Source organism: Ruditapes philippinarum, unplaced genomic scaffold (assembly GCF_026571515.1).
Source record: "Ruditapes philippinarum isolate M1 unplaced genomic scaffold, ASM2657151v2 ctg1525_1_1_1_1, whole genome shotgun sequence".
NCBI lineage: Eukaryota > Metazoa > Mollusca > Bivalvia > Venerida > Veneridae > Ruditapes > Ruditapes philippinarum.
Window position 1 is genome coordinate 145,441 of NW_026864043.1, and position 12,705 is coordinate 158,145.

The 12,705-nt window shown below is 33.0% G+C and overlaps 1 protein-coding gene across 2 annotated transcripts in view; it reads right to left on the bottom strand.

The window, feature by feature from the left end:
• Positions 1-12,705, bottom strand: part of LOC132724250 (fibropellin-1-like) — a 29,075-nt gene that overhangs the window by 13,821 nt on the left and 2,549 nt on the right. For both annotated transcript variants that reach the window (XM_060709084.1, XM_060709082.1), the window contains exons 3-12: positions 11,475-11,648; positions 11,122-11,253; positions 10,795-10,908; positions 10,269-10,382; positions 9,674-9,787; positions 9,086-9,199; positions 8,320-8,433; positions 7,534-7,647; positions 965-1,078; positions 468-581 (exon numbers count right to left, since the gene is read on the bottom strand). In XM_060709084.1, the coding sequence (XP_060565067.1) occupies positions 468-581; positions 965-1,078; positions 7,534-7,647; positions 8,320-8,433; positions 9,086-9,199; positions 9,674-9,787; positions 10,269-10,382; positions 10,795-10,908; positions 11,122-11,253; positions 11,475-11,648 (1,218 nt within the window). The remainder of the gene's footprint in view (positions 1-467; positions 582-964; positions 1,079-7,533; positions 7,648-8,319; positions 8,434-9,085; positions 9,200-9,673; positions 9,788-10,268; positions 10,383-10,794; positions 10,909-11,121; positions 11,254-11,474; positions 11,649-12,705) is intronic.

A 12,705-nucleotide genomic window follows, 5' to 3' on the forward strand; every position in this document is an offset into this window, starting at 1 on the left:
ATATCACAAATGCTTTACAAAGAAGTGCAAAATAAGCTTTCATTTAGAATTACAATAAGAAAAATTTCATATAATATATATTCGAGCACAGGTGAAACAGAAATGTTAATATCTTTCTTACCACAAGCACCTGACATCTAATATCCATTTCATACCTTCTTATATCTATAATAAACATGCTTATTATATATATAAAGAGGTAGGTTTATGGGGTGTGTGTTAAACGTCAGGCATCTGTGGTTGCTATCGTTTAATTTAACCAGAATCGTCAAATATGATGTAAATTTGTCTTTACTTATTCACAAATTAATGCTCTTTGATTGATTCACAAAAAATCAAAATCGGTTGGAATAGAAGATTTTTATATTTAATTTTCATATCATTTACGAAAATTGCCGATATGTTAGTATGACGTTTAAGTTGCCTTTTCCAATAATTCACAGATTGATTTTATATGGGTTACTCACTGGTTTGGCAGTTTTTGTCAGTATAACCTGCCACACAAACACAGGTATAGTCATTGACAGCATCTTGGCATGTACCACCATTCTGGCAAGGGGATGTAGCACAATCATCAATATCTGGAATGTTACAAATGACATGCTTTTAAATTTCTACCAAACAAAATGCAAGCGTCGGATTACCGAAAAGCGCATACACAAAAACACCACACATACTATATCCAAAAATTTAAAATCTGCAATAGAAATTATATGAACATAAGAGAATAAAGCTCACATTGACATCAGAGAACACAATGTACTAGGGACATAATTGGTTTTCTATTTTATGAAATGTCTTACAATATTCACGACTGGTTCGCATGATATTATTATCGATCGATTTCTATAAGAGGATGAAAATCTATACACGAAAATTACACAAATTTAGAATAAACTATAACACAATGTCTTGCATACATCTTATGTATCTTTCATCATTTTTAAACTACAAGCATACTTACTGGTAGCACATGTTTTGTCCGTATAACCCGCGACACAATTACAAGTGTAATCATTTATCTTGTCCACACATGTTCCTCCATTTGTACACGGATCAGCAGCACATTCGTCTATATCTGAAATCATTTCTCTATATTGAAGTTTTCATTGTCATCATTATGACCATCTTGTAACCAAAAAAACGCTCTAAAAATGTTCTATCATTAAAATAATAACCGACAACAATTGCTCAATGCATAAAAATATACAACTGAACGCTGTGGCTGAAGCAAGGCAACCCTTCTTGCAAGTAAAAGGTACTGTATAATATTCAAATGCATTTTTAGAACACACTCCTGGTTAGAAATGCCCCATAATCATTAAACCGTTACATTTTTACTTGTCAATTCACCTTCAGCACGGTTTGTATATATGATAAGAAAGGCAACACTTATTAAAGCAAAAGAAGATACAATACTAGTACAGGTATCTGGGGAAAAATGACACAGTGCCGAAAACACAGGATGAACATGCGACATAAAATATAAATATTTTGTTTCCAATATATTCTCAACACTCATTATATATGCATTTTATTTTCAACAAATATATAATAAGTCTTTAATCCATTGACCTCGCTTCATCATGCTGATATTCAAATTCATATCACAAACATCTCCAAAAAAAAGACCCAAAAAAAAGACAAAAAAACCTTCCTTTAAATGACCTTAACTATGTCACTAGACATTATAATAGAATCTTTATTCTCTTTATTTAAAACCAATTCAGTTATTCTGAATTAAATTTATAGTTGTTTTCGATTCAACAAGAATATTAAAATGCGACTGTGATATAATAAAATTATTTTATTGAAAATGTTCTTTTAGTGAAAACAATATTTCATTTTAAATTGTCTTCATGATCATTATTGATTGTATCGGTTAGTAAATGGGCTTTATCGCTTAACAAAAACACAATACGGAACACGGAAGGGTTGACAATATTATATATATAAATAAACAAATAACTGCTATTTGAATATAGACTTTATCCCAGACGTTTTTAAAATTATGTCAACAATCGATAAATATATATAGTATGCGTTCTATCGTGTATATTAATTTACAAAAGTGTTGATACTTAAAGCTATATTCTGCTCAAATTTGACATGAAAATTGTTACACTCTCTCTTTGTAAATATCAAATCAACGTGTTTCGACTTTCTACTACACACAATCATTTATTGGCCATTACTTTTCATCAAGCCTTCGGCTTCACATGTACAAAATAGCATTTCATTTTGAATTTATGGTTTAAGTCGCGTATTCAAAGGTTTAAATTTCCCGCTATATCACGGACATGCGCGTGACTACCGGAAGTAATAACCGGAAGCATGAAACACTTGTTTTTACTTTTTGTTTTGGCGTTGTGGTTGTCGCGTGTTCTTGAAAGTTTAAGTTACTTTAAAAGTTATTTTACGTTTAACCGCATTATTATGGCCCAAGAGGCTCTTCTCGATAGGATAGACCTTCATGCTTCGGGTGAGGAGGGAGATTTTTCTGGGTTTTCGGACCAAGAAATTACCGGTAAGAAAGAGAAAAAGTCTTCGGACAAAAACGGTTAAAATCCGTCGTGGTGGAGAAAGAAAATAAATCCCCTCGTGGTAAAGGCAAAAAACAGTCAGGTAAAACTTTGAATACTAATTCTTCGGAAATATCGGACAGAAATTTATCCTCGGATAAATTTGATTTGAAAAACTTATCTAATAAGGATATTGAAGGTCTTAGGACTCTTCTTGTATACAGCCTGTTGTTCAACAGAATCCTCAGTTTCTCCCTGATTGTGATAACTATGACTATAATGAGGATAATTATGATTATAATGGATGATGAATCTGTGAATGATAACTATTCTGCTGTTCCTGCAGCATTAAAAACCTAACCTTAGGGTGGAGGTTGCTGCCCAAGATGTTGATATTGAAGATACAGGGATTCGTAATCTGTCAAAAGATTTTTCTTCGGCTTTTGACGATGGTTGTACTGATAATAGACTTGAGTCGGATAGTGATACATGGGATCTTCCCAAATTAAAGATACCAGAGAAAGGTGAGCCAGTGAATGAGTCCTTGGCCAATTTAATTAACACGGCATTTACTGCCCAGTGTGACTTAGACTCTATTTTGAATAAGTACCAAGTACCTAAGAATTGTGACAGGGCCATTCCGCCCATTGTTAACCAGGAAATATGGAAAACATTAGACAAAAGAGCCCATTTTCAAGATAAGTTTATGGTGGACATACAAAATCTTGTGGTTTCGGCCTAGGTCCAGTTGTTAAGTTGCTTGAGTTTGTGAAAAAGAACAATCTTATGAAAAATGAGGCAAAATGTATCTTCTCTGACCTGTTTACTGTTCTGGGTCAGGTGCAATACAACCTCAGTTTGAGGAGGAGATATCTTATAAGACCGTATTTGAAGAAGAAGTATTCTTCATTGTGTAGTATTTCGATGCCTATAACAACCAAACTTTTTGGTGATGATGTTTCAAAAGAAGTCAAAAGTTGTGATGCTTTATCGTACATTGGTAAGGATTATACTTACAGCAATTATAGAGGTGTCCAGCGTAGACGCTCTGGTCGAGGATTTGTTAGCTCAAATTTTAGTAATTACGGCTACCAGTCATCTACATACAATCAGCGTTCTGGTTTTAGGACTAGACCGTATCCGTTACGTGGACAATCTTTCAAGATTGGTCTAGGCGGACGAGGAAGAGGTATGAGAAGAGGTGCCTTGGCTTCTGCTACAGCCAGTGCCCCAAACGATCAGGAATAAATGAAAGGGTAAGTCAAGTTGGACGTACACAGTATTTTTAAGTGTATGGAAAAAATTTACTTCAGATCCTTGGATCTTGAATGCAGTTTCGGGGTATAAGATAGATTTTAATGAAAATCCTTTTCAAAGAAGCATTCCTAATGAAATTCCTTTATGTTCAGATCAAAAAGCAATTGTTCATAATGAAATTCAAAATTTGTTGAAAAAAGGAGCAATTATTAAATCAGAATCAGAGATTGATCAATTTATTTCAACAATATTTATTGTTCCTAAACCTAATAATAAATTTCGACCAGTTATAAACTTGAGATTTTTAAATGAGTTCGTACAATATAGTGATTTTAAACAGGAAACATTTTCTATTGTTTTGGATTTGATTAAACAAAATGATTTTATGACAAAAGTTGATTTATCTGATGCATATTTCTCTATTCCTATACATCCTTCACACTGGAAATTTTTGAAGTTTTCATTCAATTCTATTTTATACTCATTTGTATGTTTACCATTTGGTTTGAAAATAGCCCCATATTTGTTTACTAAAGTATTATGTCCCATTTTTGCTTGGTTTAGACAGCAAGATATACGCTGTTCTTATTATATTGATGATTCTATTAATTTCAATGAGTTGTCACATGTGTGTTTGAATAATACGGTTACTATTACAAAGACATTACAGAGTTTAGGATTTACTATAAATGAGAAAAAGTCTGTACTAATCCCTTGTCAGAGAATTATTTTCTTTGGTCATATTATTGATACAGTTCAGTTCAAGGTATTTTTGACTGATGAAAAAGTACAGAAAATTATGTCGAAAGCATAGTCTAGACAGTTGGCATCTTTTATAGGTGTGATAGTTAGTTCTTTTTATGCAATTTTAGAAGGGCCACTACATTATAGAGCCCTTGAAAGAGACAAGTTGATAGGTTTAGGTCAAAATATGAATTTTGATAATAAAGTTAGTTTGTCTACGAAAAGTATTCAAGAAATTCAATGGTGGTTAAAAAACGTGAAGAATAAAAATGGTAAAAGAATCAGGCCTATTTCTGTATCCAGAAGGTGTTTTACAGATGCGTCGATGGAAGGTTATGGTGGAATAGACCTGATTTCTGGCTTGCACACACAAGGCAGATGGAAAAATCAGGAATGTGGTTATCATATTAATTATTTGGAACTCCTTGCAGTTTTTTACTGCATGCAAGCATTTTACAATGAATTTTGTGATACTCATATTGAGATTCATTCAGATTCTGTTTCAGTGGTAACTTACATAAATAATTTTGGTGGTATGAATTCTTTGGAATTAGATGACCTTTTAAAATGTTTATGGGAATGGTGTTTAAGTAGAAATAATATATATTTCTGCTGTACATGTCCCTGGTAAATTAAATAAAAGTGCTGATTATTATTCTAGAAATTTTTCAGATTCCACTGAATGGACATTGAAAAAGATATTTTTGAAAGATTATGTAGACACACATTTATGCCTAACATAGACCTTTTGCTTCTAGACTTGATAATCACTTACCTAAATTTGTTTCATGGTTTCCCGAACCAGGGGCTTACGCAGTTAATGCTTTTTCATTATCATGGAAGGATATGATACCATACATCTTTCCTCCATTTAATTTAATTGGGAAAGTACTAAATAAAATTGTTATTGATGAGGTTGATAGAGCTCTAATGGTTGTTCCTTTTGGTTCACACAACCTTGGTTCCCTATTCTACTTGAAATCCTTTGTGATTTTCCTATCAGGTTACCCAGACACAGAGATCTTCTAGTTTTGCCGCACAATGGAACATTACACCCATTAGGAAGAAAATTAAAAATGATTGGAGTGGTGTTATCAGAGAAAGCCTGCAGAGTAAGGGAATTTCATCAAATGTTGCAGATTTCATCGCAGAATCTTGGTCATAGGGCACAAGAAAACAGTATAGCAGTGCCTGGAAAAGATGGTATATGTGGAATTCTATTAGATGTTCCAGTCCAATTTTTGTTCGTCTGAAGGTGTAGTCGTGAGTTACCTGTATTTTTTATTTCAATCTGGTATGTCTTATTCGGTTATAAATCTTCATAAAGCGATGTTAATGCAAACATTGTCCTTACTGGGAAATACATGGTGTAGTGACAACAAAATGATTGTAAGATTCATGAGAAGTGTATTTTTACATAAACCGGCTAAACCGCGTTATATAATGATTTGGGATTTTCTGTTGTTTTGTGTTATTTACAAAAGTTAATGCCATTATCTAGGTTATCTTTGAAATTATTAACTTTTAAAACCTTAGCCTTGATTGCTCTTGCAACTGCACCAAGAGCTCAGACTTTGTGTTCTTTAACTTTAGACAATATGTTTATTCAACAACAGGCAGTAGTTTTCACATTCACGGATATTTTGAAGACATCCAAGACAGGTCAATATTACTCTATAAGGACAGAGCATTATCTGGAAGAAAATATATGTCCAATGCATACTCTACTTTATTATGTTAAAAAGACTGCTGATGTTAGAAAAAGTAAAAAGGTGTTTGTTTCATATGTTACCTTTAATGCTGTTTCTTCGAGCACTTTGGCAAGATGGTTAAAAAATGTGTTAAGTTTAGCAGGGATTGATATAACTAAATATAAGGCGCATTCTTATAGAGGAGCAGCAGCTTCGGCTGCCTATAATAAAGGATGTTCAATAAGGGAGATTTTAAAAACTGCTGATTGGAAATCATCTAAAAAATTTCATATTGTAGAAACTTAGAATCTGGTATTTCTTATAATGATGCTGTTTTTGGAACATAGAATATTTTTTGGGGTATTAAACTTGGAAAATATTTGTTTTTTGTTGCCTTTAAAGGTGCTATTTTGTACATGTGAAGCCGAAGGCTTGATGAAAAATAATGGACCCCCATCCAAGCTTTAGTGCAGGATGGAGAGCATTATTTGAATAAAGCCGGAGGCTGAGCATGTACAAACCCTCCCTTGTGTATAGTATCATAGTATGTGATTAATGTCTTATTATATAATATAGAGAGGTTTTAACCCTCCCTTAGTTGCTTTATTGCAACAAAAAACACTCTTTAAATGAGTGAAAACATGTGTTTCATGCTTCCGGTTATTACTTCCGGTAGTCACGCGCATGTCCGTGATATAGCGGGAAATTTAAACCTTTGAATACGCGACTTAAACCATAAATTCAAAATGAAATGCTATTTTGTACATGCTCAGCCTCCGGCTTTATTCAAATAATGCCCTCCATCCTGCACTAAAGCTTGGATGGGGGTCCATTTATCCACAACTTGTGTTTGTCATAAAAAATCTTATCTAGTAGTATATCAATACACGAGTTGAAGTTACAAATCAACATAATACATATAATAAATAAATAATATATATACAGCATAAATTAACATTTAATTTTACAATGACATTACTTATTATCATAAAATTTTACTACGTCGATTTTTAATAAAAAGCAAATTTAATTGACAATTAATTTATTTCTTGTTCACATACACATCGTTATCACTATTCGTTATTCTTATTATCACATTATTCTTTAATAAGCTCTTTGCACATTTTGTCAAGTATATCTGTACAACAATTTAACAATAAATTGAATCTATATAACAATTAATTAACAAAAAAGTTCATATTTTTATGTACAAAAAAAAATGTTACATGAACATGTAAGCTAGATGTATGCGTAAAATCAATACTACTAATTGTAAAACAATAAACGATAAATTAATGAACCTAATCATGACTACTTACTATTGTCACAGAAAGTACCGTCGTACCCAGCCACACAGACACACGTGTATGTATTTATGCCATCAACACAAGTGGCGCCATTTTGACACGCATGTGACGCGCATTCGTTGATGTCTGAAAGAAACTCGAACAGTTTCTAAATCAATCTCATTAGTTTCAGCATACATTTTTATGTTTTCATAAATACAAATAGAACCTAACTTCTACATATCCCTAACGAGGTGTGCTCGTCACGGAGAAGTCACACGGCAGATCAAAGTCAAATCTCCGTAAGTACCCAGGATTATTTGTAAACCTATCGTGGCTGACTCGGAAGAGTGATTCTAAAAAGAGTCGTTTTGTGGAGAGAAAAAAACACACTCATTGGATGATGATGTCGTTATCACCTTTACCACTTAGTGTTGAAACGTGGCTGGTAAGAATAAAGTTATTTGAGTAAGTAACAATTTTAAATTTACATAAACTAGATACATGTCAAATATTCAAGGCTCACTAAAATAAACAATATATTCAATTCTGCGTTTGTTCAATATACATGAAGAAAGGGATGGGTTTCTATGAGCATTAAAACTATGAAAAAAGTTAAAATTCTGAACGGCAATAAATATTTCAATTTTTCTATATTAAATAATCATTTGTATCATGTATTTAAACAATAGCTACATAAAATTACATGTTATTTATAACGTTATTTATTCTTCGGATCAAAAAAAAAGAAATTAAAATAAAAAATTTCAAGATACTAGTAATCAAGACTTTGCTAATATGATTCCAAAGTCAACTTACTGTTTTGACAGAAATTTCCGTCATACCCCGCCACACATGTACATGTGTACTGATCTATACCGTCGACACAGGTGGCTCCATTTTGACAGACATTTCCAATACACTCATTGATGTCTGAAAAGCAAATAAAAAATCAGAGTTTTCTTTGCATAATGGATATTGAAAAGAGATGTCAACGTTAACTAGTACTTTTCCTACAAGAGACTCAATTAACATTTCGTTTACTTCCGTTTAAGCTATCATTACTGTATTTAGTGTTTTGAATATTTCATGCATTACTTTATATACTATTTTTCCAATATAATAGATGAATATGCTTATTATTCTCATTTTGCTATTGGCCGCCTGTTACTAAATGTATCACTCTCTTCGCATTTAAATGTAAAAAAAAAACGAATTATTATTATTATTATTAATTATTATTATTATTATTAGACATTGATGTGGATTCTATTTAAAGATTTAATATTTTCATTTGCTATAATTTTAAGTTTACGCATAAAAACTTCTTCAGTCTCTTCAAAAGTTTCAAAAAATTTAAAGACTGGTTCTAATGATAACTATCTTATGAATGGTTTACTCCTTGTACTACTTTATCCAAAGCAGGACTTTGTCAATCACCAGTCAACCACAAAATTCCCTTCGTGATTATATAGCGAAATCTCTTGATAGAAAGAAGACTGTGATAGGTAAAATAATGACAAAGTACAGCAAGTAAATGATAACAAAGACATACTTTATTTGGAAAAAGTAACAATGCACTTACTGGTCTGACAGTTATTCCCTTCATATCCGGCAACACAAGTACACGTGTATGCATTAATACCGTCAACACAAGTAGCGCCATTTTGACATTGATTCGGTGTACACTCGTCAATATCTGTAAATAAATTTGCAACAAAAATGTCATACAAAAAACTTAAAATATCATTCTAAGTTGGAGTGAACACTTTTCCAAATTTATTTGGAATAAGGCATTTCTTCGTAGAAACACATACATAATGTGCACTATCATTTCAAGCTTAGGGCGAAAATGTAAAAAAAAAAACATTTCAAAATGTAATATAGCATTTTCACAAAGATCTACTTACAAATAATATGAAACATCCTTCTTAGATAAAAGTGCATCATTTTTGATACTCTTTGAAAATACTTTTACAAATTAAACTGCTGTCAGTTCTCAATGTCATAAGCACCTGGAAGCAATTATCCGTCAATGACAAAACATCTTAGAAAACTTTAAATTGCAATGTTGGCTGATAGAAGTCAAACCATTTTTTTTTTTGCATTATTTCAACACTAAGTGTATGAAATAAGTTTACGCTCTTCGATTACCAAAACAAAAATCACTTACTATTTTCACAATTGTCTCCATTATACCCGGGAAGACAAGTACAGGTGTATGCATTGATGCCATCTACACAAGTTCCACTATTTTGACATTGATTTGGTGTACACTCGTCAATGTCTGAAAATAAAACGAGGCGTTGAAATAATTAACGAGTTGGGAAGCGGTTAAATTGGGGAAAGGTTTACATTGCTGGGGAATGTGCATAGTGTAAGAGTAGTATACTAATAGTTTGTACTATGTTTATAAAACTTAATATAAGCAATAAATAGTCTGATCTTAAATCTCACAAAGCGGCAACATTAGGTATTCCAATCTTAATACTACAGCACCTGTTAAGGAAAAAGGTTCTATGCTACTAACCTACACCTTCATACTCATTGTCATAATAAATATTACACTATTATATTAGTAGCCGTTTGTTTTGTAATGTACATTATTCACTTACATTTCGTCTATCAGCCACAACAATGTAACTCTATTCAATACAGAACACTATCTTAATCGTGTTCATTTACACGAGCGGATGCGCATATTGAATTATTAAATGCTGATCATGAATATATACATATACATATAAATATACTAGTAATATACTAACTATTTTGACAGTCGCCACCATCATAACCAGGTACGCATGCGCACGTATACTGGTTAATTCCATCTGAGCATACACCGCCATTTTGACACGGGCTTCCAGCACATTCATTGATATCTATAATACATTATTTCGTTGCATACATATTTCTATATAATATTTCAAGCTATATATGAATAGTGAAGATTACATATAAAAATTGTAGAGAACTTACAAAATATATTTGGCAATATAAATCGGATATACCAATCATATGCCATTCAAGTCATGAAGCAATACAGATGTTAGTAAACATTGATTTACATTTGATAATCTTGTTCTTATCAAGCTGTAAAGTAAGGAAAAGGCTTAAAATTCAATTGAAAGGTCATATTCAGTGACCAATGGTTAATGTAGACTCAAGCCAGTAGGAGCAAAACACAATGGCATGTAGATCTAAACTATGTGGTACTGTATTATTAGCAACTGTTCTTATAAAAGAAAGAAAAACGAAACATCTTGGTTTATGATACTATAAAACAACACTCACTGTTTTCGCAATCATTGCCGTCATATCCGGCAACACAGGTGCAAGCATAGGATGCTATTTGATCGACACAGGTAGCCCCATTTTGGCACGGGTTTGTAGCACACTCGTTTATCTCTGAAAAACAAATCATTGTTATACTAAACTATCACCATATTCTTCACAACTACCATCTGGCCATGAAACGTTAAAAGATTAATCCGCATACTTATTTCTAAATAAAAATTTGATAATAATACTTATGTAATTTATTTACTACATTTACTAGATTTAGATGCATCTGATATTTTATAAATATGTACAAGTAATGTATTTTATGGAATGTTTTACCAGAACATGCTAATCCAGTTCCGTCATCTTCATACCCTGCATTACATTGGCAAGTTGAGAACGCCACACATCCTCCATTTGCAATGTTGCTACACTGAAATATGTTTGTTGAGCAGGCATCCCCTAACTCAGCTGAAAGAGAAAATTATTAGAAACTGATACATAAAACTCAACGGTTATATGAAAACTGTAAATGAAAACCCCGAGTCATATTTGAATGATTCTGATTAGGTTCTTGAATATCAAAAGTATTTATTTTGTAAAATCCGGCAACCCTTGGTGTAAAGATAAATTGTTAGATAAGTAGCTTTTAAAAGCAGTGAAATGAAGTTTAATAAACGATCTCCACCCACCTGGTTCACATGTTGGTGCAGCACCATCCCAACCAACGTCTTGCTGACAAGTTCGCGTTGCCGTGCCAACAACCTTGAATGTGCTAACACACGTGTATTGTGCAGGATCGCCAGTATGTGTACCGGCTGGTGTGCTAACTGCGCCATTGTCTGGGTCAGTCAAAGCACCACAATCTACAAATGTATATGAGTTCTTTACTAAACTTAATATACCATGATACTAGTATAAAATATTTTTCATTTGAAAATCCTGAGTTACTGAAAATCCTGAGTTACATAGTAAAATTTGACTGACCAAAAAAAATGCAAAACTGACTACTTTTTTTTCACTTAATCTTGTTATTTTACTGACAATATTTTCATCACAATTATCACATTACGATGAAAAAAAGACAAAGAAGGCCATAAAATTTATAACATAAAAAACAATTATGTAATTGATACTAGTGATAATTAGACAAAACATCCCACACTTTGCCACAAACGACCATTCAATAATAAAAGGATTGCATTACCTATAATTCATATGGCAAGATTTTGTGTCTACATGAAATAAATCAATTTTAGCTCTACGATCGCATCAATATATATGCTGTACACATATCTTTAATGAAAACTTCTTGAATAATGTTGAATCATCCTTAGGATATATTGCCTGCTTTTTAACTAGTCTTTTCACGTTTTATCTGTGATATGCAGGCTTCATAACCTCTGATCCCCTTTCAAAATTCCATTTTATTTAGTTCCGCCCATTGTTTTCTCGTTTAGGGCACACGCTTGTTTACGGTGTTCCGTTTGGACACGTTTGGACAATCGTGACATTTTATTTATTCTGTACCCGCGATGCACGATGGTACGATGGTGAAAACGCGATGGCACGATGGTACGATGGTGAAAACACGATGGTACGATGGTGAAATCACGATGGTACGATGATGAAATCGCGATGACGCGGTAGTACGATGGTGAAAACACGATGTTACATAGCGTTTTCACCATCGTACCATCGTGATTTCACCATCGTACCATCGTGTTTTCACCATCGTACCATCGCACCATCGCGCTATCGTGTTTTCACCATCGTGCCATCGCGCTTTCACCATCGTGCCATCGCGATTTCACCATCGTACCATCGCGATTTCACCATCGTACCATCGCAGTTTCACCATCGTACCATCGCGTTTTCACCATCGTACCATCGTGTTTTCACCATCGTACCATCGTGCCATCG